At 49.4% G+C, this 27,653-nt stretch overlaps 2 protein-coding genes across 4 annotated transcripts; both read left to right on the plus strand.

Moving 5' to 3' along the window:
- The first annotated feature begins 976 nt into the window (after positions 1-976).
- On the plus strand, positions 977-13,391 carry CD4 (CD4 molecule). The gene is made up of 10 exons (XM_038155701.1): positions 977-1,244; positions 7,498-7,627; positions 9,165-9,344; positions 9,429-9,572; positions 9,805-10,077; positions 10,521-10,883; positions 11,010-11,252; positions 11,343-11,461; positions 11,700-11,767; positions 12,978-13,391. Exons 2-10 carry the CDS (start codon positions 7,567-7,569, stop codon positions 12,991-12,993), a joined length of 1,467 nt encoding a protein of 488 aa, XP_038011629.1. The 5' UTR covers positions 977-1,244; positions 7,498-7,566; the 3' UTR covers positions 12,994-13,391.
- A 7,837-nt stretch (positions 13,392-21,228) lies between these two features.
- Positions 21,229-27,631, plus strand: GPR162 (G protein-coupled receptor 162). 3 transcript variants are annotated; one of them, XM_038154090.1, is made up of 5 exons: positions 21,229-21,384; positions 23,093-24,867; positions 25,673-25,862; positions 26,423-26,574; positions 26,738-27,631. In XM_038154090.1, the coding sequence occupies exons 2-5, from the start codon at positions 24,028-24,030 to the stop codon at positions 27,263-27,265; spliced, it is 1,710 nt and encodes a 569-aa protein (XP_038010018.1). In that variant the 5' UTR covers positions 21,229-21,384; positions 23,093-24,027; the 3' UTR covers positions 27,266-27,631. The 3 variants fall into 3 exon arrangements, with proteins under 3 accessions (XP_038010018.1, XP_038010026.1, XP_038010036.1); XM_038154098.1 differs by lacking the exon at positions 21,229-21,384 and adding an exon at positions 21,564-21,839; XM_038154108.1 differs by lacking the exon at positions 21,229-21,384 and adding an exon at positions 22,010-22,456.
- Positions 27,632-27,653: the final 22 nt, after the last annotated feature.

A 27,653-nucleotide genomic window follows, 5' to 3' on the forward strand; every position in this document is an offset into this window, starting at 1 on the left:
CCCTGCCCAATCACACCTTGAAAGCCTCCAGAAATGGCAACTCTGTCACATCCCTGGGGAGGTTGTTCTGGTGACTGATTGTTTTCACTGTAAAAAAGGTCTTTCTAATGTCAAGATGAACATGAGGAACTGCAGTCCATGGGAGGAATCCACATCAGAGCATTTCTTGAAGGACCCCACGGTGCCGCAGAGGAACAGCATAAGCAGGAGGAAGCAGCAGGGATGAAGTGCTACGAACTGACCACGACTCCCATGACCTGTCCCCTGTGACACTTTGGGGGGAGGAAGGAGGGATAGAAGAGTCAGGTGTGAAGTTCAGCCTGAGAAGAAAAGAGAGGTGGGAGAAGCTTTTTTAAGTTGTTGGTTTTGTTTTTTGGCTTTTTTAAATTTATCACTATGTTATCTCTTTGTTTGTTTTCAATTGGCCATAAATTAAATTACCCTTTCCCCAAGTTAAGTCAGTTTTGCCCATACCAGTAGCTGGGGGGAGATCTCCTAGTCCTTATCCTCACCTGAGAGGGTTTTTCACATCTTCTCCCACTGCTTTGCTGAGGAGAGGGGATGAGAGAGCAGCTGGGTGGGTGCTGGCCAATAGCCAAAGAAAAGCCACCACTGCTGTAAAGAAAATATTCCCTCATCTCCCCCTAAAACTCAGACATACTCCACAGACAGGTGGGGCTGGGGTCAGCCCTCAGAGGTGCCTCCTCTTAGTGGTGGTGCAGGAGACAGGCTGGAAAATGGAGCTCAGATTGCTCTTACAGAGTGCGGGAGGCGTGCTCTGGGTCTGGATCTGCTCAGCTAGCCTGTTGGTTTGTGAGCTTTCCTCCTCAGTGGAGCAGAACCAGCTCCCAACCATCCATGTCGAAGTTTCAGCCCCGTCACGGCCGCCATCAGCTGCCCCGTGGCCAATAGGCTCTCTCTGTTTCGCACACTCATTCTCCCCACCACTGCCATACCTCGCCTTCCGCTCAGGTCCATTTCTGTTCACACCCAGAGTGGAAATCACGTGCCTTTGGAAAATCACCATCTGCTGAGAGAAGTCGGCGGATGTCGGCAGAACCTGGATGGGCAGCAAGACCTTGCTGTCGCTGCGGCTGAAGAGGAGCAGACATCAAGGCCAGCCCTGCATCTGCTCGCTGAACATCAACTTCGCTCCTCTTTTGTTTCAGCTGTAGTTGGGTGAGATCAATTACGGCAGGTGACAAGCACAAGGAGACAGAAACACAGAGGCTGAGAGAAAAGAGGTAAGAAAACTCTTTCTTCTGCTAAGAGGCCAGCCTGTTTTCAGGTTTTTTAATGCTATGAACTTTATTACTCCACTTAAGTTGCTGTTTTGGCAAGGATGGATTGGTTTTGCCCCGCTTAAAGGTCTGTTGTAAAACCATCTTAAACCTTTGACTTGATAATACTTCTGGCTGTGCAATTCTCCGAGGCCTTTTAATTTTAACTAAAAACTGTTTGACTCCCTGGAATTTTCTCTGAAAGGGCATAAAAAAGAGGAGTTACGAAAAGCTCAACTTGCCTCAGAGCCTGGGGATCTCGTGGATCTTTTAAACCCGTATATAGGGAAATATGTCCAACATGAGGGCCTGTCACTGGTGACTGCATATCCCCAAGGGCTGCAAATGCATTGGGAAGCAGCCCTCTACCAGCTGCCACTTGCTATCACCTTCTCCACGTACCCTGCAGGAAGGGGAACTTTATTCTAAAAAAAGCCTGAAAAAATAAGAAGATGCCAGTCTCTAGCTAAGTAAGGATGTCTACTTACATCTGTACGTGCTGAGACTGGAGGGGTCTGTTCTGCTAATCCAGGCTGACTGGCTCACTGCCTGACACTACTTGCCAATGCAGCCTGATCCATTAGCTCAGGGCTGAGTGAGCAGGATTTCTTGGGAAAAGAGGGATCCTTGCAATTTCAGGACAACAGAAAAAGGATTTGCTTTCCCCTTACATGGGCTGCTGTGCTGTTGAAAGCAGGAGTTTCATTTCTGGTTGAATTTTTCAACTTTCAGGTGGCATATCCTGCTCAGCCTCCATCAGCCACCTCAGATATTCCTCCACGTGAGGGCTGAGTTCAGGTTGCTGCTCAGTGTTCTCCACTATGAACTCAACACTCCCTGGTGCAGGTTAGAATCATAGGATCACAGAATGGCTTGGGTTGGAAGGGATCTTTTGAAAACATCTCATTCCAACACCCCTGCCACAGGCAGGGATACTTTCCCCTAGACCAGGTCACTCAAAGCCCCATCCAGCCTGGCCTTGAACACTTCCAGGGATGGAGCAGCCACAGCTTCTCTGGGCAACCTGTTCCAGTGCCTCATCAGTCCCCGAGTAAAAGATTTCTTCCTAACACATTTGATCATTATTATTATCTGATCATCCTCTTTCAGTTTAAAACTGATCCTCCTTCTCTTATCACTATCTGACCATCTAAAACGCTGCTCTTCATCTTTTTTATAAGATCCCTTTAAGTACTGAAAGGCTGTGATGAGGTCTCCCTGACTTTTCCTTTGTCCTCCCCAGTGTCCCCCAAACATGTCTGCCTGCAGCACAGCAGGGCTCGGCTCATCCAAACTGAGCATCCACCTCATCCCCACTAGCGGTTCTTGAGCACCCAGGGATGGTGCCCACCTGATCTGCCACAGCCTCTAGTGGGGACCCTCTATTCACCAGAGCAAAATTAAGGAGGGATGATACCTAAACGTCATCCCAAGCACATACAGGGCTTGGAAGGCTGATGAAGGAGCTGATTTCAGAGTGCCTCACAGTGCCTTGATTAGTCACAGCCTTTGGTGCCTTTAGAAAGGCAGGTCTTGGCTTCCCCTCTGGCCAGAAGGGAGCAGCCTGGGCTGTGGAGATGGAGCCACTTCTCGTGGCCTCCACGTGGTTCCAGGCGTGTGGCTGGGCATGGGGTACTTCATGGCTGAGAGGAGCTCAGCTGGTGCTGACACAGTGACACCACCACCCTCCTTGTCCTGATGGTGGGACCTCTCCTGGGGAGGATCAGCTGCTTTCACCTGTGTGACCCCCATGGACCCTGCTCCAGCGCCTCCCTCTCCCAGGGGCTCCAATGGGAGGGTGGCATCTGCTCTTGGATGACCAGATATACTCAGGAGGAAATGGAGGGAGAGTCAAATAGTCCAGTGGGGACAGTAGGGACCGTGAAATGACCTTCACTGCTGCCATAATTTTGCTCTCTGCTGGCTATTTTCATTGCACTTCATCTCTTACCCCGCCCGCTGCTCACCTGATGTTTGCTTTAACGTTAAGGAGTAAATTCAAAGAAACCACTATTTGGTAAAAGAGCTAAGTCAGCTTTGTTTCGAATTTTTAATCTGAGAAGAAGAGAGGTGAACCCCTTTAGCCCAGAGCCCACAGCTGAGCCTCACTCTCGAGCAGGGCAAGGCGCAGCTGCATCCCCGAGCCCTCGCCTGGCAGGCAGCGCAAGGGGAAATGCCGCAGCGGAAGCTGAGGTGTGGAGCCCCGGTGGGGAGGGAGGGAGGGAGGGCTGGGGGCCCCCCACCCTGACAGAACGAGCCGCTGCCAGATCAAAAGCACAGCCACAAACAAGAGCGAGAGGAGAAACCAAAACCACACTGCAAGAAAGAGGCACAGGAACGCACCGAGAAAAGGAGATGGCCTGCTCTGCATCAGGAGCGGCTGCCGAGTTTTTATTTGTTGGGGGTTTTTTTAATTTAAGTTTCCTCCTGTGTCATGGCAGTGCCAACTTGTGGAGAGGTCTCTGTAGCCATCATCAGTGGGGGGATAGAATATAAGAAAATAAAGATAGTGTAGAAAGTAATCTCACCCCTAAGGAGTTGCAGCTGGGCCATTTAGCCAAGATTAGAAAGAGGCCTGACTTTAGCAGGCCACAGCTGTGACCAATGAGAAAAATGACCAATGAGAAGAAGAGTGCTATAAGAGAGTGGGTTGGCCGGTTGATAGGTGAATTGGAGTCAGTTGGCTACTGTGTGGAGAGGAAAGAGTCAGTGCTCTAAGAAGTGGCCCACGAGACAACACCAAGATGGTATGAGACTTCTGTGATAAGGAGACAACAATGTGGAACTTTTGCAGTGAGATGGCAACATAACAGACTATGGATTTGGGAACTAAATGGCAACAATCACCCATTGGGGTTTGGTACTGGAGGGACTGAGGGGCGGCCAGCCCTGCTCCCAAGTGGATGTTCTCCAGGCATGACTTGGTCCTGCAGGCATCATTCTCTGAAGCAAGCCCACTCACTACCTCAGCTCTCCTTTTCCTATCCCTCAGAGAGGCAAGGATCATTAAAATAAGTCAAGAAGGAAATTAAACCAGTTTAATAAGAGGGGGAAGTTAAAATGAAAAGGAAATCAATGTTCACTTGGGAGGGAGTCCTGCTCCTCCGTTGCTAGATGTGCTAATAAATCAAGTATGCCTGGACTGTTTCTGGCACAGAGGCCAGCTGGCATGAGATGGTCTGGGCTATTAAACTCACTTAACCTCCAAAATGAACTGGCCACATGCCAGCCACCTAATGGGAGAGGTCCCTGGCCCATGCTAACACCTAAATGCATCCCAAGAGTTGCTCGGGAGAGCGAGAGTTGTCCCCAGCCAAAAATGTGTCAGGAAATGTACTAGCAATTTAACAGGACTGATGAGTATGTTCCAGTGCCTGGGGACATTCTGTGACACCGCTTAATTTATGAGTACCCTCCATAAGATGCAGCTGGGCTGCCTGTAAGGAGGCTGTGGGTCTGCTACAAGCATCCGCTAATGAGAGCAGCTTGCTCGGTTAGCTCAGCGGAGCCTTGCTCCCTGAGATCTGTAAACTCCGGAGCAGCCCTGCCTGTGATCTGGCCTGGAGGGATGCAGAAGGAGATAGAAAGGCAGGGGGGAAAGGAAGTGGCATGCATGAGAAGTAGAAATGAACAGGGAGAGGGGGAAAGTGTGCAAAAGAAATCCTATCTGAAGACAACCCGTTTTCCCCACTGATTTGTGACATGTAGGTGGTAACATCGCACTGTGGAGATCTGCCACAGAAATACAAAGATTAGTGTGAACAAAGTGGGAATGCAGAAGATGTGAAACCAAGAGAAGAAACAGAAGAACAAAGATGCATCAATCTGCATCTACCAAGATGCACAAGGTCAGCAGTTCACCAGTCCCACAGTGCTCTGGTTGTGTGGTTTTGCTCAATAACCAGGAAGCAAGAAGACAAAAAATAAACTGAAGCCATATGACAGGAGAATAGAGATTCCCAGTCAAAACAAAATTATGAGGTGTGACTCAGTGATTTCATTAATTTTTACTTGTTCCATTACCTTCAGGTTTTATATGAAGTTTAATGACTTAAAAATTTTGAAACCCATCACTGAACTGTGTAATTCACAGATATTACTTTAGAGTGGGGGCTGACTTTTTCATCCCACAGGAACAGGTGATGTGAGATTTCTTCACAGCAGGGATGAGGTTTCTCCTGTCATCTCAGGAATGGATCTTACTCAGGGCCCTGTGCCAGTTCTCAGTTATCGATGTTCCTTCGGAGTGAGATGCATACAGATGCCTTGTTAGTGCCCCTTTCTTTATTCTGTAGCTTAACCCAGCAAACTGCTTCATCACTGCCTCTGCATCTTGTTGGGAGTGATCTCCAATCATCTGCACTTGCTCCTTTGTTGTACAATTTTCGCAGAAAACAGCTCATGCAAATATTTCCTGGCCTGGGGTGGGTTTTCTGTTTTGCACGAGGCAAGCCACAAGTCTCCTCTGACTGTGTCTTTGCCACCTGTTTCTCTTCTGATGGTGCATATGGCTGCTGTCTTGTTGTAGCACACATATTTTTCATCTGTGCATGTCTGTACATCGGTCTGGATGTCAGATGTTGTGCTGACCTGATCTCCATTTAAATGCAGGGCTGATGTTTTCATCTACTCTTTGATAGCTTCACATGCTCTGATCATTAAATTAATTTCAGTATTAAATTATCCTCTAATAGAATATATTACACTTAATATTGCACATCGTACATATAAATATTGTAGAAAATTATTCATGCATTTCTTTTTGAGTTTAATCCCATTAAGACTCCAGCCTTCAGTCTGTCATGTGCCTGACATGGGGACTGCCTGCTTTCAGAGAAGTGAGGTCACCTCACTGGCTTGCTCACTCCCCAGAGCATTTAAGCTGCTTGGCTTCCCTTCTGTGGTATATGCCTTGGTTTAAGGATGGAGAGCTCAGTAGTGTCCTTGCACCAGCAGCCATGGTCCCCTTCACCTTGTCACCCCACGCAGCTGCAGCTGTTACCAGCACTTGGTCTTTGCTACAGTCAGAAACTGCATCTAATTTGATAACTCACCTTAACATGACCATTAGCTTCCAGTTCCCACTTAAGGTTTTGCTACCATTAATGCAACTTCTTCTTTTTGACCTTGTTCCTCTCTTCTCCCCATACATTTCATTGAATAGTCCTAAGAATTCAAGAAGGTCTTTCCAAGATCAGACTTGCTGGTTATTGAGATTTTTAAGGTAAGAAGTTAAAAAAAACCCCAAACCTGAAGAAAAATTATAATAACAGCCTAAAGATGGCTGTCATCGTAGACTCACAAAATTGCATGGAAATATTTAGATGGCAAGGGACATTGGGAGGTCTCCAGTTAGTTTCCCTACTCAGAGCTGAGTTGACTCTAAAACTACAACATGTTTCTCAGGGCTTGGCAAGGCAACTTCTGAGCGTCTCCAGTGGTGGAGATTGCCTGGCATCTTTTGGCATCTATTCTGTTGCTGAACCACCTTCAGTGGGAAGAAAGTTTTCCTTCTATCTAGTCAACATTTCCCTGCTCAACATATGGCTGCTGCCTCCTGCTCCTCCCCTGTGCCCATCTGAGAAGAATGTGGCTTATTCTTCTAGGTAATATCTATTAGATGATGGGAAACTGAGACTAGATCCCACTTTGGCTCCCTTCTCCCTGTCAAGTCCAGTTCGCTGCCTCTCCATGTACGTCAGGTGCTCCGACTTCCTCGCCGTGTCACTAGCCCTCCATTGAACTCCGTACAGTTTGTTGGCACCCTTCTTGTACTGGGGGCCCAAAACTGTACCCTGTATCCTAGATGAGACCTCAGGTGTGCCAAATAGAGAGAAATAATTACTTCACTCCACTTCCAGCAGAGCTGGCTGTGCTCTTGCTAATGCAGCCCTGTATGTGTTTAGCTTTAATCTCTGCAAGAGTGATGATAACCCACCATAGAGAAGTAAAAAAGCACAGAACTCTTGGCAGTATAAACAGCTGCTGCCTGATGAATGCCAGAAACCTAGGGATGAGTAAAATGAAATGTTTATTACCAAACTCCAGGGGCAAGCTGCAGATGGATTCTTTGCTGAAACAAAGGGCTCTGGTGACTTTCCCACTAAGCTTCCATTTTCCTGTGCTGAAGGATGGTGGGAGCTGACTGGGAACACAAGTCCCATCCATCGAGGTCTGAATAATCAAACAGTATTAACAGAGCATTTGGGTCTTCCAGGATAAGATCCCTTGGCAGTGACAGCATTTCCAGCCCTGCTCTCCACAGAGGGGAGGAGCATTCCCAGCGATGGAGTTGAGTGGCACAGCCCTGAGCTGCACGCCTGCTGCCTTCGTGCTTCTGCATCTGGGTGAGTCCTGGGCCCAGCAAACCCTCATGGTTCTCACAGCCTTTTCACAAGCCTCACAACACTCAGTGTATTTCTAGGCTCTTTCTGATGTGTAGTGTAAGCTTCCTCACACGGTTTAGCTTTGGGACTCAGGTTGTTCCCAGCTCACCTGCTGAGCCTGCCAGCAAAAACCAGGGTTTGGGGAGCTGCCCCACAGAGATGCAGGAGTGGGGGTTCTGTGAGAACCAGGATACACACCAAGCAGAGTGGAAAATATGCTCTCCACATTGCCTCCAGCTGTCTGGGCAAAAACATATCTGTGATGCATAACTACATCTGTGATGTGATCTTGAGAATCTCATCAGAGGTTTGCCCTTGCAAATGGAATGCTAGTGGTTCAGCTCGACTGCTAATGTTATAAGCTTTGGTGGATTTTTTTAGTGCTCATTTTCCAAGAAAGGAAAGACAGTGAATAAGGCCAAGCCTGCATTTCTCAGATACTCAGCTTTGATTCCTCTGGTCACAGAAGAAAGATTGGAAATCTCTTGTGCATCCTCGAACCAAATGAAAAGCAAAAGATACCACCTCTTATTAATAATGTTTCTAATTTCACAATTAAAGACAAAATCATAAACTTCTGCAGTCCAATGTGCTATTATCGAAAGCCTGTATGGGTACAGTTCAGGTGACCTCTTAGAGGGATGTAACTTCTGGCAAACCCTACCTAAACTCATGTAAACTTTTCATTTTACACTTCTATAGCTCTTCAGTACTCAGGTCACCTCAGAGATTTGCAGGTTAAGCATCTCTAAGAGCTTCCCAGCAGTGAGGCAGGAGATTACAATCCTGTTATTCCCAATCTTACCTCTGACAACTCCATCTCTTTCTTAAGGTCTCCTGCAGAAACCTTCTTTACAGTGAAGGAAAGGAAATTATTCTCCCAAGAAACCACTCCTAATGTTTCTTCAACCTTACGCATCCTATTTCTTTTACTGTCACATAGCCTTCCTCCCAAGAACAGGATCCTGACATTAGGTCAGCCTTCTTTCTTTCTTTTTTTACTTTATTTCTTCATTTTTTTGGTGTGTTTTCAGTCTTCATTGATGCAAAAACTGGAAGAAGGTGTGAGCAAATTTGTCAGTGCTGCATCAAGTGTTGGCTGGGGAGTGAAGGAGGGCTGACATATGCTGTTCTTCATTTGCTACCAGTAGAATAACTAAGTCTTATCCAGTGGAAAAGGGTTGTTTCAGTAAAATTGTCAACATTTCAAAATTATGAATGATGGTCAGTCCACCATAACTACTGGTATTTTCCTTTTTTTCTGAATGTATGTGAAAGAGAATAACCAGGTAATAAAAGAGCTTGATTGATTGATTGATTGATTGATTGATTGATTGATGATATAAAGGAGTAGCAAATTCAGAAATTAAGGATCATTTCAGTGTCTGGGAGAGGGGGGAGAAATATCAACATATTTTTGGAAGGCTGGGAAGTATTTACTGAGCCACCCTTCAGAAAGTGAACTTACGCTTTGTTTTGGGTGGGTATTGACTTTCAGGCCTGATCTCCAGTATGGCTCACCAAAATGAATTCCAGACTGGGCTTGCAGGAGGGGAGGTGACCCTGAACTGCACAGGCATACTTCCTGATTCACAGTTATCTCGGGACACCGTTGTGAGCTGGAAGTACTCTGATACTCTTCTATGGCGTATGGAAAATAATAATAGATATTGGAAAAGTAAGCCTTCCAATTCATTACCCCTTCTCCCTTCACACAGCTGAGAAACCTCTTCCCTCCTAACCAAGCCTATTTTTTCAAAAGAACAAACTTTCATTACTGACCGCTCTGACATCAAGATGCAATATAAACAACTGTGGGTGCGGAATTTGAAGCTCTCCGACGCCGGCATCTACACCTGTGAATATGGCACTCGCAAAGTCCGCACCTCACTGCATATCTTAAATTGTGAGTGAGTGGAGGGCTTTGAGTCATCAGGAGGGGAGGGGACCATAGAGCTTGGGGAGACATCTCTGCTGGGATTCTTTATCCAGCTGCATTTCTTCTGTCCCAGGCTATCACAGTTCATTTCTCCTCCGTCTCCACAGCACAGCGTCTCCATGTTCTCTTTGCTGTAACACTTGTCTCTATCTCGCAGGAAGAGGAACTGACTTACTGGCTGTGCATTTTATTTTTACAGTGACAATCTCTTTGCGTGGGCATTTTCTGCAAAATGAAGTCCCTGAACTGATTTTAATTCAAAATTCATCCACTCCTCCACCCCATCTCAGCATCACATTGTTTGACAGTAACAATAACAGAGTAACACCAGAAATACAAAACAAGAGCCCTCAAGAATACATCATGAATTTAAAGAAGCTGGAGACTATGGACAGCGGGACCTGGGTGTGTCAGATCCATTCAGACTCTCCATTGATTAATCAGAACATCTCCTTTGATGTGAAGGTATTAGGTATGTGACGGCAAAAATGGAACTCACACATGGGCTTGGGAACCAGTGTTCTCTTAAGCTCGTGAGTTTAACTTTTAATCTCCACATCCCAAGCACTGGTGCTCCAGGGTTGACTTCCCAGGGCTTCCAACAATGCAGCTTGGTGATTGCTCTGCCTGAGCTTTGTTCCACTCTTGTACTCATTTTTTCTCTCCAGGCTTGGTGAGGAGAAGATTCACCTTTCCTCAGGGTCTGTTCTTCTCAGCTCTGTTGTGCTTGGGAGCTTTGGATCTTTCTGCTGTCTTATTCTTTCTCTGTTTAACCTTCCTGGAGGATGTTGTGGCTTTTCTCCAAGTCCTTTTTAAACTGAGTGCAGCATGCCTCGCTCTGGATCAAGGGCAGACATGGGGAAGCGTAACCATGGCTTTTCCTGCCTCTGTATTCCTTGTCTCTTCTAAATTCAGGTTTTCAGAATCCAGATTTAGAAAGAAAGTATGCAACTGTTGATAGCCCTGTCATCTTGTCATGGCGTCTAAACTCCCAGAAGATAAAATGGAGAGAAGGTTTCACAGGACAGCTGATTTGGAAACAACAGGAAAGTGCAAAATCTCATGAGCTGCTTGATTTCAATGTCACAGCACAAGGACAGCTCCATGAGATTAAAAAAAGCAACAACTTGCTGTTTGAGATACCTGAAAGAAAACCTGAAAGTACCATAGAAGTGAAGCTCCCCAAAGTCCATCTCAACCATTCTGGCCAGTACCAGTGCCAGCTGGAGTACGAAAGAAGACAGGCACAGAGCAAGATAGAGCTGGTGGTGATGAAAGGTGAGAGGAAGGAAGAGCGGTGGGTCATGAAGAGGAGGAGCTAAAGAAACCTGCAAGCCCCAAAAGCATGGGGATGGACCCATCTTCCCGTCCCCTCACTCATATGTCCTTGTCTTGCCTTTACAGTCTCAGCTCACCCTGCTGGGCCACTCTCCAGAGGGGCCAATGTGACCCTGACCTGCCAGGTCTCTGGACCGCTCGCACCCGATGCCTACTTGCTCTGGGAACGTGTGAATGGCACTAAGATGGACATTAAGAACTCAAAGCAGCGTGAAGTAAAGTTGGAGGTGAACATCAGCACTGCAGGGCTGTGGAGCTGTCACCTCATAGAAGGCAGTGACAAAAAGATCAGCTTTCATTACCACGTGGGTATGGAAATTAGCATCATGTCCCTGCCCCAACCCTAAAGCTATAAAATTCTATTTGTTTCTGTGTCTAAATACTTTTATGCTCCCACAGAGGAAGCTTCTGTTTGGATTAACTCTGTGATAATTGGAGCAAGCATTGGAGGCAGTTTATTGGCGTTTGCCCTTGGCTGCCTGTGCATCACCAGTGGTATAAGCTGGCAGCGGAGAAGGGTGAGTGCCACAGTCCCTGTGAAAGGTGCAGAGATTACTGGCTCTCCAAACCACAGGAGGAGTCAGATTTCCTGTCTGGGTGCAGGGCAGAACAGACAAAGGGTCGATCCTTAGACTCAAGGCAAGTTTTTGAGATGGACAGTCTGCAGATGTCAGACAGCACTTTATTACCACTTCAGAGGAAAGCTTTTGAAGCATAAAAATATCCAATTGTTCTTTGTCCCTTCTCTCCTGGCAGCAACGAGCAAAAAGGATGGCACAAGCAAGACAACACTTGCTGGAAAACAAGACATGTCAGTGTCAACAGTAAGTGGCAATGAGGGCACCCAGAACGGGCAAAGACTATTTTCAAGAGAGAGGAGCTGGATGATTTAGCAGTGAGAAATTGAACTTGAGCCTCTTTGGTGAAACAGTACAGCTGCATTCCAGCATTTTCAGCTCTTACTCATGTTAAATCCTGCTTAAGAGTTATGAGCTATGCTAAATCCCACACCCATGGTAGCACTGTGCTGGGAAACTTTTGAGCAGAGTTGTTTCACTCAAATTATCTTACTGTTGAGAGATGTTAGCTGAACCCAAGCAGGAGTTCCAAAGTTCTTTGGTAGGGTCCACAGTGAATCTGAGATCTGGATGTCAAGGTTGTGGAGGTGGAAGGTACACAACCAAGCACAAAGATGAAACATAAATTTTAAAAATCCATTATGTCCATAATTTAATTCCAGCTCTGCTAGAGCATTGCTGGACTGCATTTGGTGAAAATTGCCAATAATCTCCCAGGAGTAACAAAAGAGGAGAAAAAAAATCACAGAACATTCTGATTTGTACCCTTTCCTAAAGGCCTTGGGTGATGTGAAATACACTATTGTGTCATGACCCTTTTCATGGGAGCAAGGATTTCTCAGCAGAGAAACTGCCCTTTTCTATGTCTTTAAGCTTATATGGTATCAGGCATCAGAAGCAGCTGCTGGAAACACTGACAGCCATTCTGTCACTGGAAGTGGAGTGCAAAGGGAAGTATAAATGGCTGCATGAACAAGTTCAGTGAATGTTTGGGTATAGAACCAGACTTCTGCTTCATTTTCACTGGTGACATTGGCAAACTGTGATAGTTTCACCTAATTTTTTTTCACTGTCACCAAGAATTCAGTGAGAACGTTTATTGGCAAATACTGCATCACAGCTGGGATGTATATGTGGTGAAGAGCATAACGTGTGTCAAAAAATTCACCTTGTTTTTCACCTACGTTTTATCAAGGTTAAAAAAGAATCCCCATAAAGAGAGGACAAAGTGTGTACAGATACATCAAAATCTAGATAAATCTGTGCAGTACAAGTGCTGATACAGTTGTTCTCTAACTCTCTTTGCCAAGTAAGCAGCTCAGTGTAACTGAAACCTAAACTGCAGCCGTGTAGACGCTCAAGTAACTGTTTGCATCCTCAGCTACAGAGGCAGGCAGTCATTCTCTATGCAAAAAAAAGTGGGGGGTGGTATTCATGTAGTACTTTTCTCTTGCAGCCGGCTGAAAAAGTAATACTGCAGCACTGACATCACGAGGACTGATGAAGTCTCTGCCTGTACCTAACCACCTGGCAGCCCACAGTGCTCTGTGAATCCATCTCCCATTCTCCTGTTTTAATGAAATTCTTTATTCCTTCATCATTCCCCCAGTCTAATGCCATGGAGGGAGGTTGTCTGGCTAGGAGCCAGTGGACCAGACAAGAAACCCCGAGGGGCTATGATTGATCCTCAATTCTATAATGAGAGATGCTGAACAGAAGATATGTGTATATACACACACACACACACACATACATATATAATATGCTTGTATTTTGTTCATGTACTTAATTTGACCTCCTTGTGGAACCAATTTTATGCGCTTCTTTTATCTGCCTGAGCGACAATAAATTACTTTGGGGTTGGGAGTTATTTTTTGCAAGCAGGACTACATTTTTTCTGAGGCATTCTTGTCTGGTTCACATTCGCATTTCGTTCTTTCCTGCTAGGATGTGAAATGCTGGTTCTCGCTATCTCCAACCTCCCTGGCTGCCATGAGCCTTCCTTAATGCGCCAGCTCTTTGCTCTCTGTGAAACCTCTCTGTCCATGCACATTTGCCTTTCCTGTGCACTCTGTGCCCTATTTCCCCCTAGACCTACATATCTGATCCCCCATATCTATCTGTCAGCCTGTAGCTTTCACCTCTCCCATAACAAGCTAACAAACTAGTAAAACAGCACAATCAGTGGGATAATTCAGAACTAATTTTATCAGGAGGGTAGCCCAGGATACCAATAGATTCTGGAAGTCAGAGCCTGAAGAAGTTCTGAATGTTGATCTAGAAAGTAAGTTTGGGAATGGTGTGAGAAAGTAATTGGCTGGGAGAACGAACCAGCCTTGAACTGCATAGTCCTACTGAGTGCAGAAAGCGGATGCTTCTGAGAACGCCACTGAAATTGTTTCTCACCAAATGACCCCCCTTTTTTTTTTTTGGCTCAAAGAGACGAGAAGAGGGAGTGAAAAGCCCAGGAAATTTCAGATGGAGCTAAAAGCATGTTGCAGAGATGACCGAATGTCCTGAAAGAAAAATGCTGTTAAAATATGTACACAGAAGTCTTGTGTTTATAGAAGTTACTCTACTGTCTGTCTGCTAGTGGCAGGTCAAAAAGGCCTTGAGGTCCTACAGCTGTCACTGGCTGCAGTCCTGGTTTGTTTGTCTGTGCTGGCCTTGCTGGGGACAGGCACAGAGGGGCACTGGGCTGTGGGAAGGGCTCCCTGTGGTGAAGACCCTCGGTGGGATGCCTGCTGCTGCTGGAGGAGGGGTTTTCTGTGCGGCAGTCACGCCAGCACCGCGCTGCTGTTACTGACAGACAACAGACAGGCGGCCACAACGGCCCAGGCAACACCTGTGAGCCCGGGAAATCCTCCAGCCCACAAGCCCTGGAGTGGGGACGCAGCCCCAGGCAGCTGTGGCAGCAGGTGTGGGCCCCACTGGTGTCAGGCTGCTCCTCCATTGTCATCCTCACTCAAACAGGAGTGACAAAGGCACACTAACATCACTTTCCTTCACATAGCTCCTGCCTGCCTGCACACGACTACATTACTTTTAGAAAAGTCTTTGTCTCCTGGTGCGCACAGCTGCTCCTCCTGCTCCTGTCCTGTCCCTGAACTGCCAGCATACCTTGGGATTGTTGTGGCCCATCAATCTGCTAAACAAGGCATCATCATGGCTTAAGGACAGGTCCATTTTAGGAGCTGTATGTGGGAAAATGAGAGCAAAGTCAGTGGTGGTCTGTGTAATGGTCATGCCAAACTGCTTGGCACAACCCCCTCAACAAAAAACTACCCCTGTTTCTGCAGTCCAGAGCCTTCACCTTAAATAACTGCTTGAGTACCCAAACTCGCACGGGTATCTGGGGCAGAGGGATTGTCCTGTACCACCTGACACCTGGATGGGACAAAAAAATCAGGCTGGGTGAACATCTGTTGGGAGCTCCTTTAGCACTGCAGCCATCTCCAGCAGTTCAGATGATCACCTGAGGTTCTGACAGCTGAACAACCACTTCTTTACCTAAAAACACCAGCCTTGATTTTTTCAGCAAGAGAATCAGCCTGACAATAAAAGACTAACCTAATAGGGCTTATTAAAAACCTTGTTTCCCAGTTTCAGGCAGCATAGAGTTAATTTCTTCTCAGCACAGGGTCCATCAAACCTGGCCTGTCCAGGATAAAATGCATGGACAGCAGACAATGCCAGCAGCAGTGGCTCGGAGAACACAGAGGTGCCTGAGCTGCCTGACGGCTGTCAAAGCCAGGATGCAGCTCTCCTCTCTTGCACAGGCTGGCAGAGGCACACTAAGTCCTCACAAGTGACCAAAGGTTCTGTCCCCCTGCACAGCTGGGACCCACCTGCAAAGAGTGCTCAGGCTCACAGTCCCACCATCGATGCAGAGGGTCCCTCTGTCTGCTCCCAGGTGGCCTGGCTAGTGTGGCAGCAGATGTGGTGGTGCCAGTGGGATGTCTGTAACTGCACAGCTGCATCCACAGGCGCACAGCTTCCAGTTCTCCCATCTGCATGAATGTAACAAAAATGATAGGCCTTCCTCAACACTGCACAATTCCTCAGTGGGTCTCCTGATCTCAAAAGTTGTGACCCTGCCCTACTCTACTTGAAGCTCACCTGCAAGCACAAACCACTGTAGGCTCTAATCTTATAAATCTCTCTTTTTTGGCAGCTCTCCTGTCTGCGTCTTTTAATTTTCCTCCTTTGTTCCCTAGATGCACGGACTGCCCTGATTGAGAGAAAAGTCATCCACAGAATGAGTCCTAGTTGGGCTTTGCTCTCCACCTGAGTGCAATACTGAAAGCTTCAGTGTGGGCTTCAAGGCAGCACAGAGGTAGAGATTCAAACCAGATAAGAACAAGCTTGCACAAAACATGTCAAAGCAGATGAGTCCCCAGCTGGAATGGAGTGCAGCTAGATCGTGCCCAAGCCAGGACTTTACAGGCTGTCTTACAGGTATCCTGGTCCTACTTCTCAGGAAGTGTTGAGGACTTCTCCCTCTGCTAGGTGTGACAAGGGTGTATCTACACTATGCAACAGAATTAATGCCTCTGCACGACACAAACCACAGCAACAAACAACTCTGCAAAGCAGCAAACACAATGACAGACTTATTTTATCATGTGGTGACAGCTCATCAGAGTAGCCCTGAGATGATGGCGTACATGGCAATACTTACAAAATGACAATGTCAGCAAGAGCTCTGTGTAGTGATGTGGAAATACCACAGAAAGCACGAGTTTGGAAAAATATGTGAAGTGCTGATTTTTCCTATGACATCAGTCTTTCTGGTACTACGGTTCCTCATGTTTCTGGGCTGCAGAAGGGAGAAGCACAGGCTTCAGTCCTTTGGACCCAGCTCCAGTGCATGGTCCTCAGTCAGGATCCACAGACCTCCTTGCTCCAGTGGAGGGAGGAGGTTGGACACAGCTGAGGATATACTGCCCTGTCCAGTTCTGCTGAGCTAGAAACACACGGGCTGAAATAACCCCGTCCCACAGCGCTACCTCCCCAAGCCCCTCCTGCTTCCCAGTTTATTTCTGCCCTCTGAGTGCAACGTGAGGCGGTGATTTGGTGAATGCTGTCAGCCCGGATCTGCCGAGGCGATCCATGTGACTCATGCTCCCCGCAGGCTCTGCAGCAAAGCACTCGCATCCCTCAGCCTTCAGAGCCAAATGACCCTGTGTGTTTCTTTCCATGTTCCCAAGGTCTAGAAGGGAAAAAGCTGTGCACTTCAGCCTCTTCTAATTTCTTTTTGTCTTGGGGATGGGAAGGGGGTGGAGGGGGATGGGAGAGGAAGGGCAGTATTCCGTGTCCATTTGAATGGCTCATTAGCCTAATGCAGCTGCAGAGAAAGGGTAGCTTCCATCCACCCTTCTCAAAGGTGAGGGTAGAGTTGGAGTACCAGACTCTTCCAAGATGTTCAGCTTTGGACTGGTTCCTTTCTGAGAGTAATTCCCAAGCGTGTGTTTCCTAGGAGGAAGCCCAGGGTCTGTAAGTGCGCTCTCTTCTGAGCAACACATCCAAACCACAGCCTTTGCCTCATCCATGTCAGCATCCTTCCTTGGCATCCCCGAAGAAGCCTTTGGCTCTCCTTCAGTTCATTTTCCAGCCAGCTTGGCCAAGTCTTAGGGGTACTTCCAGATTTGGAGAATGAAAGAACAGCAGAATAAGAGGTGGTGGCAGAAATTGCCTCACTGGCAAGGTATCAAAAAGGAAGAAAGGAGAAATGCCAGCTCCTCAATGCTTCAGCACCAGCTGGCTCGTGTCAAGGTGCCTGTTTCAGGCTCCAGTGCTGGGAAGTGCCTCCTCTGAGCTTGTCCGTGTGCTGTGTGGAGATGAGGCTCAGGACATGGGCAGCAGTAGCAGCGGTGCTGGCTGCGTGAGGACCGTGCCTCCTGAGAGGCCAGCACACCACCTGAAACAACGAGGGGAGCCAGAGAGCTTCCCTGGCAGGGGCCAGCTGCATCCAGCATGTCAGCAGAGCTCCTGAAAGCCCAGGCTATATTTGTATTAAATGATTGTTCTGGCATTGGGAAACCTCAAACATACCTGGAGAAGCTAGAGGTAAAATGAAAATTGCAACTCAGTGCTACAAATTTAAAGCAAAGAAGTAATTTTAGCTCCTTCCAGATACTGTGGGTTCGCAGACTAATGATTCAAGAGCTCCTAATTATCTTTTCTGTGTATGAGAACAAACAAGTAAGTGTTCGGTAATTTTGGAAAGCAGCATAATTAAATTCTGAAATGACAGTTTTACATCTTTTACAGACTGGAATTCACTGAGCTGGGATATCAGTGATGCCACAAGAGCAAGAGGGATGAAAAAGGGGTCCCTAACACTCAGAAGAGGAGAACACACAAAGCATTACCCTGGATGGGAAGGGAGATGGGAGGAAGAAGGAGGACATACACACCTCTGCGAAATAGCATGCAGCATCACAACATCACATAATTGACAAGGCTACCCTGGCAATTCCTTTTCTCATTATAAATATCATATACAAATACTTATGTACATGACAGGGGAAAAAAAATATTTTGAGGGTGGCCAGCTGTGTAAGTAAAAACATTCAGTAGTAAATAGGCATCCCCAAGTCCAAATCCTAGTTTATACATTGTGAACCCTCAGTATTTCTGTGAAGCTCACAACCAGCACTAGTCATCTGTCCCCTGATGAGAGCTATTATCAATTGCCCATTTTGCAGATGAAACATCCGAGAAATCTCACTAAATCTTGCTGTACGGTGCTAGAAATAGAACCTAAGGTTTGGATATGACAAATCTCCATTGCAGTCGCTGTCATTGGAGGGAGATGCTTGGCTGGATTCTTGTTAGCCATTAACCACACCCTGCTTAGAGAGCCAGGAAGGATGCCAGGAAACCTGCTTGCAAGCACACCAATGTAGCCTCACAGGAGGCTGTATAAGTCATGTTGGGGCTCTGAGGGTGGATTTAATTGCATCCATGATCTGTGAGAAACATATGAAACCTCCCATGGTCCCTATCAAAGTCCTGAGTAAGAGCTGCAAACCATCAAAACCCTGTGAAGCACATTTGGCTGTTGTGTAAATGCTTCTGTTTTTAGGATTCTGCTGTTCGTTCCTTGGTTAATGAGCTCTGTTCCTTTAAGGATCCAAGGTACCTCTGGGAAGTGCATTTCCCTGGACCTGCAGAGCTGCTGTCCAGAAATAACTGATCTTTATGCAGTGAACTTTTCCAGAAACCATTTCATACCCCGACACTGTAACAATACTGTTTCTTCAGGCCTGGATGCCTTAGACTATTTTAGTGAGCTGAGACTTTAGACAGCAGGTTGCTGGTCTGAGTACAGCCTGACTCTGTAGGAATTAAAAAATGCTCCCAGCTGTGTCACTCCTCTTAGGAAATGAGTCTTGGGCGGGGGTCACACTTCTAGCCTGGACTTCTCAGATACACAGGGAACCCTGCACTGTGAGGCTTCAGGATTTCCAGGTCTGAGTATTGGTGCTCCTTTGCATGTGCATTGTCAATATGCAGGATATACACAGTTACAACACACCTCTTACAGAAACCAGTGAAACCAGATGCCTGGAAATCTTCAAAATACATTTAGATGAGATGGATGGACAAGCATCTGCTTGGGAGTGTGACAGCCCTAGGGTAAGAGCTCTTCTTCCAACAGAGTTTGTTCTGCTTCACAGCAAATCTTCAATTTTTTGCCTTCATTCAAAGTAATAACCCAGACTAATTTGCAAATACAAGAAGCTTCCTTGGGACTGGAGGAATGTTCCCACCCAGCTCGGCTCACCAGTTTCTGTCAGGTGTAGCCTAAGCCATGAAGAGATGCTGGGCTGCAGCTTGCCCCTTCCTGTGTGGAGAGGAGGCAGGCAGACAGTACAGAAAGTGCTGGAAGCTTGGTTTGCTGTTTCCTGAGAGAACACGAGGATTTATTCACCCACACAAGCAGGCTAACAACTCATGCTAAGGAGACTCAGCTCCTGAATCAGAGGAGGACGGTGATGTGGAAGTTATCACATTAAGCAATTCACCCAAATGACATAATTGAAGCTGCACAAATGTTTACATTTGTGGATACAGACCTTCTCACTTCAAGGCATAAACCTCCTGCAAATGATACAGATTAAAAAGTGACAGAGGGGGGCCACTACTGTCCCTTCTCACTTCTTTGGCTCCTGCTGTCACTGGACTGGCGACTGAGCTGAAGACTCAAGAACCTCAAGACTGTTCCTCTGTGGGATTTCCTCACGCCAAAGAAAAGCCAGATCATGGCAGCATTGTCACCACCTGTCTTCCTCAAAAATATCTCTTACCACCTACCTGATACCAAGCTGGATCTATTCTAGTGGTTCCTGATTCTACCTACTGTCTCCAAAAGAGACCCTACTCATAACAGCTACTGCAGTGCAAATCTCTTTTTTACCTCTGGAACTTCCTTTGCTGCTGCCCCTGGACCTGAGAACCAGCAGTACCTCCAGCTTTCCTTCTCAGGAGCCTCTCCCTCTGCTGATCCTACAAATCTTAGATGAAGTTCCTTGCTATCTAAGGCACTTGGGGTCACCTCAGCCGATACTGAGAATGATAAATGAAATTCTGCCCTGTCAGCAGGGTGATAAAACGAAGCAGATCCTGGATCTGTAGGACCACTTTCGCAAACAGTGGTGAAGCAGGAGCAGATCTGTAGAGGGAAACAGCTGATGATGAAGACTTTTAAGCCACACTATAAATGTCTGGGGACTTACTTCAGACTAGCCCTAGTCCAAAGCAAAGCTGAATTCCCATAGCGGTCAGAGCACATTTTCTGCACATCTTGCAGGTCCTTTCACCTAAATTGTTCATGTGCTCCTAATCCAAACCGAGGTGCTAATGCAGCTGCACCCTAACTGTCCACGAACACAGATCCCTATCCCAGTTCTGATGCAGGAAAGGAGGACAGAGATACTGGCAAACAACAGGCCCTAAAATGAATGAAGACAAGGAAGGTATTGGTGCCTTCACTCCAGTAGCAAGACAAGTAGCAGGAAAATGAGATGTCTTTTGCTTGTGAAGACTTTCTAGCCAGGATTGCCCTGGCTGAGATGACACAGCTGGAGGGGGAGCTTTACCCCTCTGACATGACCAAACCATTGCTCTGAGCGCTACTTTCACTCTATCTCCCGTCCTCTCTTTCCCCTTTCCTGTGGGACCTGTGTCTGTAGGACCACACTGTTGGCTGGTGATGGAAGAGGCCACCACGGCAGCTGTGCAAACCTAGGCATCCAAGGCATCGGATGCTCTGGGCACCTCGCGCTCCAAGCACCCTTTGCAGCACCAGCTCTTTGCCTTTCCCCTCACTTCGCAACCATCCCCCCACATCTCGCAGGGCCTGGGTGCCTCCTCACATCCCTCTTTGGGGAAGGGAGCCGGCGCCTTCTTGTCCTGTGGGGGCGGCCGTGCCGGCCCGTGGGGCAGGAGGGCTGCTCACCACGGGGAGCCGCCGCGCCTGGGCCGTGTCCAAGCCCGGCTCCGGGAGCACGGCCGGCCGCAGCCCGCCCCGTCGCCGCGGCCCGTCGGGAGCAGCGGAGGGGCCGGTGCCGGGGCGGGGGCCGGTGCCGGGGCGGCGGCTCCCGCGCCCGTCCGTCCGTCCCGCCCCCTGGCTGCTCGGCCCGGCGGTGCTCCCGCCGCCGTCCCCCGCCGGCGCTCCCCGCCCCTCGCCCCTCGCCGAGCCCCGCCCGGCGGTGGCCGGAGCGCGGGGCCGGGGCGGCTGCCTGCGGCGGCCGGAGCTGCGGCGGCGGCCGGGCCGGGGGCCGGCACAGCCGGGCAGAGGCGCGCACAGCCGCGCGGGGCGCCCGTCGCCATGGCAGCGCTTGCTCCGGCGAGAGGTAAGATGGGTCCCCCCGGCCCCCGCCGCCGCCGCCGCGATCGGCCCCCGCTCCGCCGGGCGCAGGGCGGCGCCGCCGCCGCCGGGCACGGCCGCGCCCCGGGGCGCCCCGCGGGCTCCGCGGCCCCCGCCCAGCCCAGCCCAGCCCAGCCCCGGCCGAGCCGCTGCGCTCCGCCGCCGCCGGGCGAGGCGCGGGGCGGCCGGACCCCGCCGTGGCCCGGCTGCCGAGCGGGGGGCGAAGGGAGGGGGCGGCGGGGCAGCGGCGCCCCTCGGCCCGGCCGGCAGCGTCTCCCGGCACCCCGGCTTTCTCCGCGCCTCTTTGCAAGCGTTCTGGGTCACCTTCCCTTGCGAGCCCCCTCCCTCGCCTCCCCCTGCATCAGCGGCCCCGCGAGCGTCTCCTGTGCTCTCCCCCGCCGGTGGGATGGGCGGTGGGGTGCACCCAGGGAGCGTGGCCAGGTGAGGACCGGTTTCCCCGACCTGGGCATCCCGCGTTAGCTCGGGGGCACTCCGGTCTCTGCGAGCCGGAGGACCACAGCTTGAACCAGAATTGGGCCCCAGAGCCAGCAGAAGCAGGAGGATTCCAGCCTCACCGAGGGACCGGGGTGGGCCAGCAGAACAAGCTGGGGTGGGAAGGGCGGCAGAAGGAGAAGCTGCGAGGAAATTCATTCCCCTGGGATTATCAGAGACGGGTAGTTCCGTAACTGTCTCCAGAGGCCACAGGCCTAACTGCAACAGTGGTGATACTGGGGGGGAAAAGACGAAACAGAGTAGAATGGGGGCATCGCCTGTCCTGTCATGGCAAACTGCTCCAAGCGGGGAGGAAAGGAGGCAAAGCCTCAGGTGGTCACAGAGAGGGTGAGAAAATAACGGAGAAGGAGAAGGAAAGGGGGAGTGGGAACTGAGCCATTAGCTCAAGCTTGGGTGCTGAGCCATCCACATAGAGCTTAAGTTTACATCTGCTCTGGTCAAGGCACCGAGCAGGCCTGTACCTTCCTGGAATATACTGCTTGGGTGTCCCCTGTGGATGAAGACTCAGAAGGGGGTCTGAGCTGGTAGGACCAGGGAAGGCAAAGGTAAGTAGTCTCAGGAATAGGTTAATAGTCTTGTTTGCTGGGTTTGTGACTGTGGGGATCTCTGGAGACCAGAACTGCTCCAGCAGAAACATGTGGCTGAAAGACTTGTGTGTTAAGAATGTGGAATGGCCGGGTGCTATTGCAATGGTGGAATGCACCCATGGATGGGAGCAGCAGATTAAAACCCAGATCACTGGCAGAGAGAAGCTGAGGGTCCAAAGACTGTTGGAGCTATGGGAGCTATACAGCTGAAACAAGGGGTGTAGCAGCACATGCATGGGGATGGCAGGGCTGGAATTGCAAGGGATGATGCAGATCAGACCTTCCATGCCAGAAAGGCATTAATAACACTTTGGGTAGGGAGCCTAGGACTGGAAGGGCAGGGAGCATGGTGAGTCTCAGCAGCACTGGATTGAGTTGCTGGGGACCAGCGTCCAGCCTGAGCTGTGCAGGGACTGGTGCAAATTTGGCTCTTCTGTTCCCTGAAAGACACAGGGAATGCTCCACACTTTCTAAATCATGACAAGGTGTTAGTGTGGGCAAGGAGAGAGAGAGAGAGAGAAGGAGAGAGAGAGGGAGAGATCTGGGAAGATAGAATGATCTTAAATTATTTTTTCTCTTTTCTCTCTTCTACAGTGAAACTCATGCCCTGAATCTCCAAGGGAACCTTTGAAAAGGATCTTCCCCTCCCTGCCATCTCTTTATTGTTTGCCAGCTGTGCCCTGCGCAGGAAACCTTTAAAGACCAGCAAAAAGAGAACAGAGAAAAGGACAATGTAGTGAGAGTGCAGTGAGGTCTTGGGTAGGGAGCCCTTTGAATCTTGTTTCTCACCCTTCCCTCTTCGTTGACAGCTCTCTGACAGCCTTGGCAGGAACCTCTACCTGGCCACGAGCACAGTGGTATTTGGTGAGAGGGGAATTACACACAGTGTATGCACCACCCTCACTTTTTTGTTGGGACCTCTGCTCTTTTTCCTTTCATCTCTGAAACTCTTGCCTAGCTTCTCATTCCCTGGGACACTGGGAAGCAGGCACTTGCTTCTGCCAAGCTGTTTGGCATCCCTAAAATTCCCTGTTTGTGTGTGGCCTTCACCAGTCCCAGCAGAAGGTGGTCTCTGAGTCAGAAGGTGTCTGGTGGGCACATGAAGTAAGGAGAGCTTTTTATCTGGGAGAAGAGTGGAGGAGAATGATGTAATAGATGGGGAGGAAAAAAAAAAAGTGAGCCCAAGCAAGTGAGGGAAGAAGCACTGGCAAGTGTTCATGAGAGAGAAAAACGGTGGAAGAAAGAAAAAGAAAAAGAACAAGGGGGAAAAAAACAGATGAAAAAGTTAGAACAAGGGGAAGAAATATAACCAAATAGGAGGGAAAGGAAAGACTGGAAGCGAGACAGAGTTGACAGCTGTTTTGCCTGGCACCTGGTGGCAATGCCTTGAGAAACCCTTCCAGCGTGCAAACAACTCACATTGCAGCAGCAGATGAGGAGAGACGTGGCTCCCCCAGTGCAGAGTCCCACTCACCCTCTTACAATATCCCAGCAGCAGAGGCAGGGTGCAGTCTAGCAGGGTTGGCAGCATGGGGGACTCTGAATCAGAGTCCACCTTGCACAACAACTCACTGTGGTGGCTGGCATGTGGGATGCTAGCTCTGTTGGCCAACTCTTGGATCATCCTCAGCATCACGGCCAAACAACAGAAACACAAGCCTCTGGAGCTGCTGCTGTGCTTCCTTGCTGGCACACACATCCTTATGGCAGCAGTACCCCTCACCACCTATGCCGTGGTGCAGCTGCGGCGCGAGTCGTCCGACTACGACTGGAACGAAAGCATCTGCAAGGTCTTTGTCTCCACGTACTACACCCTGGCGCTGGCCACCTGCTTCACAGTGGCCTCCCTCTCCTACCACCGGATGTGGATGGTGAGGTGGCCAGTCAACTACCGCCTGAGCAATGCCAAGAAGCAGGCTCTGCACGCAGTCATGGGGATCTGGATGGTGTCATTCATCCTCTCCACCCTGCCCTCCATCGGCTGGCACAACAACGGCGAGCGCTACTATGCCCGTGGCTGCCAGTTCATTGTCAGCAAAATAGGGCTGGGCTTCGGTGTCTGCTTTAGCCTCCTGCTGCTCGGAGGAATCGTCATGGGCTTGGTGTGCGTGGGTATCACCTTCTACCAAACCCTGTGGGCACACAGAAGACGCCGGCGGTGCCACCATCAGAGGGCAGAAGAAGCGTCATCCTGCTCTTCATCAGCACACACCACTTTCAATGTCCCAGCCATTGTGGTGGAGGATGTACGAGGCAAAAGGAGGTCTTCACTGGACGGCTCCGAGTCAGCCAAGACCTCCTTGCAGATGACCAACCTCATAAGCGCCATTGTCTTCCTGTATGACACGCTCACTGGGGTGCCTATCTTGGTAAGCATCCAGTTCTCCCTTTGCCTTCAGAGTCTGCAGTCAAAGCAGATTTGCTTTTCTCTCAAGTTTTAGAGAAGGATCTCCTGTCCCACCAGCCGCAGAACAGCCGCATCTGAATCTGTGTTATTCTGAGCGGTGGTTTTAAAAAGATTGCAGTAATTCTCTCATCCTTCTGCAGCAGCATTTTCTTAAATCTAAGCCTGGGGAATACACACCACACAGCTAAAACCACTGTGCGAGTTTTAAGTGGCTAAGAGGAGAGGAAATTATTCTGCAAACTTACTTGTAAAAACAATGAGATTTCTATTTCTCCAGCTTGCTTCTGGAGAGCTGATACACCAGCTTTAACAGCTCATGCATCCAGTTGTCTTTTTCCTTCTGCTTGTATGGCTGTAGGCAGCATTCAGGTTTTGGCTAGCCGGTCGATTCTGTGCAAAATTGGAGAGCTGGAGAACGTCTCAAAAAGGACCCTTAAAAGGGGAGAGGCTGAGTCACAGATTTTTTTTTTTTTTTTTTCCCAGTGGCTGTATCCTTTGTTAGCACCTATTTAGCTCCAGCTGGTAATGAGCACAGGAAGAAGGGATGCTAGCACCAGGTCTCATGTTAGAGATACGACAGCTTGGAATATGGTCCAGCAAACCTGGGGCAAGACCCCAGGAGCAGGTTTTCAAGGGGACACAGGATAATTACTTGATGAATCCTTTAGAGACAGATTATGTTCTACTACAGAATTGATTCGCGTTACCTTTCTCCCTGGATCCCTGCTTCTGTCTCCTTGGCATTGTTGCTTTTTCTTATCTTAAAGGTCGTGAGCTTTTTCAGCCTGCGCTATGATACGGCCCCCACCTGGATGGTTCTGGCTGTGCTCTGGTGTTCCATGGTGCAGACCTTGCTGCTCCCCTCTTTCATCTGGTCCTGCGAGCGCTACCGAGCAGATCTCCGCACCGTGTGGGAGCAGTGTGTGGCTATCATGTCTGAGGAAGACACAGAGGATGGTAAGCTCCTCACCAGCCCACAGTCACCTTTCTTCACTAACCGACCTCCCCAAAAGACTACACAAGAAAGAGGGGGTCTTTGGGAATAGGATCTTGTGGTGTTGCGGGTGGCTCAGTGACATTCATGTTACAGCTTGAAGTCAGCAACCACAAGAAAACTTGTTCTGTGGAAGGCTCTGCCACTCGCAGCCTTAGGACTAGCATCCAGGAAGCATTAGTGCAACATCCTCCTCACTAGTTGCAAGCATAGATACATTGTGTGTGGCTGCCAAACCACAACCAAAGTGACATGCTGGGCCTCAGCCCAACTCGCTCATTCAAGGGTCCAAGACCTGTGAGCAGTGAGCGATTCAAAGGCAAGACAGAATAAATAAGGCACCGTCTGGGTGCTTTAGTGCTGCTGCAAGCAGAAAGACAAGGTCCTTGTTCTGAGGTGAGCCCTGAGGGCTGCAAGTAGGGCAGCACAAGTCAGATAAGCATTAGGATGGTGTCCAGGTGCCCTGATAATGCTCCTCTTCTGACGGAAAAGTGTTGACTGCCTTTCTTGTCTTTGCCAACAGATGGTGTGTGTGATGATTATGGAGACGGCAGGATCTGCAAAGTGAGATTCGATGCGAACGGCGCCGCAGCTGCGAAGCGGGACTCTCGGGACATCAAGCTGCTGCCCATGCACCACATGTTGTTGCCCCAGGACAAGGTGCATTACCTGCAGGTGAGCCAAGAGCTGGCGGTGCAGCCCCACAACCCACTTCCTTCTCTGTCAGGTTCCCACGCCTTTGTGTCCTCTTGACTCTCTTCTCTGAGAACCTCAGCTACTCCCTTCCTGTTCTGACTCTTCAAGTCTTCCATCACCTGCCCCCTTCTCTGTTTTCCAGGTCCCTATCTCACGGAGAATGTCACATGATGAGACTAACATCTTCTCCGCCCACCGCTCTGCTCCATCCTTCCTACACAAGTGGTCTTCATCTGACGACATCCGCGTTTCCACCCCCCGCAAGCCTGGGGGCCCTGGTTTCTTGCCTCCCCAGCTGCATGACTACCAGCACCGCCGGCGGCCCCCAGAAGATGAGCTGACGACCCTACGGCAATTTTTGGAGGGGGGGCTGTTGCCCCGGGGCTCCAGCTCCAGCGCCTGCTTCTTCCGAGATGAGATCACCACGTTCATCGACGAGACGCCACAACCCACCCCAGCCTGCAGCCCACGGCACTCCCGTCTCCTGCTCGCATCACGCCGAGACCGCCGCCTCTCCCTCGGCAGCAGGGAGGAGGAGAATTCCGACCGGCCACGGCGCTGCTCCGTGCTTGGCAATGAAGTCTGGCATCTGCAGGACGGAGAGCAGGCGCCATGTGAAAGGACCCCAGAGGCCTGCGAGCCACAGACCCTCCAGGACCCCAAACTATGAGAGACAGCATCAAAAACATTCAGTGCCATCACAGTTTTTAAATAAAACTTCAAGCGTTCCCTTTGTCCCGGGACCCAATCACTAATTTGCATTCTCATCTTTCTCGCCAGCAGGCAGAAAACACGGCACCCCATGCTGGTGGGGGAAAAAGAAGTGGGACAGATCCGCAGAAGGGAGCACAACGGACGGACGGACAGACAGACAGCCTGTGCCTGCTCTCAGGTTACAAACACATCCACCGCTGCCACCGCCACTCGGCACCCTTGCCAGTCCCGTCCCTTTGTGAACTCCACCCTCGCATCCGCTCTGCCCTAAGAGACAAGGCAGGCGCAGAATGGTATTAAAATTCTATATTTGGAGTGTCAATCGTGTGTCTGTTTTTAAAATA

Source organism: Motacilla alba, chromosome 1 (assembly GCF_015832195.1).
Source record: "Motacilla alba alba isolate MOTALB_02 chromosome 1, Motacilla_alba_V1.0_pri, whole genome shotgun sequence".
Classification (NCBI taxonomy): Eukaryota; Metazoa; Chordata; class Aves; order Passeriformes; family Motacillidae; genus Motacilla; species Motacilla alba.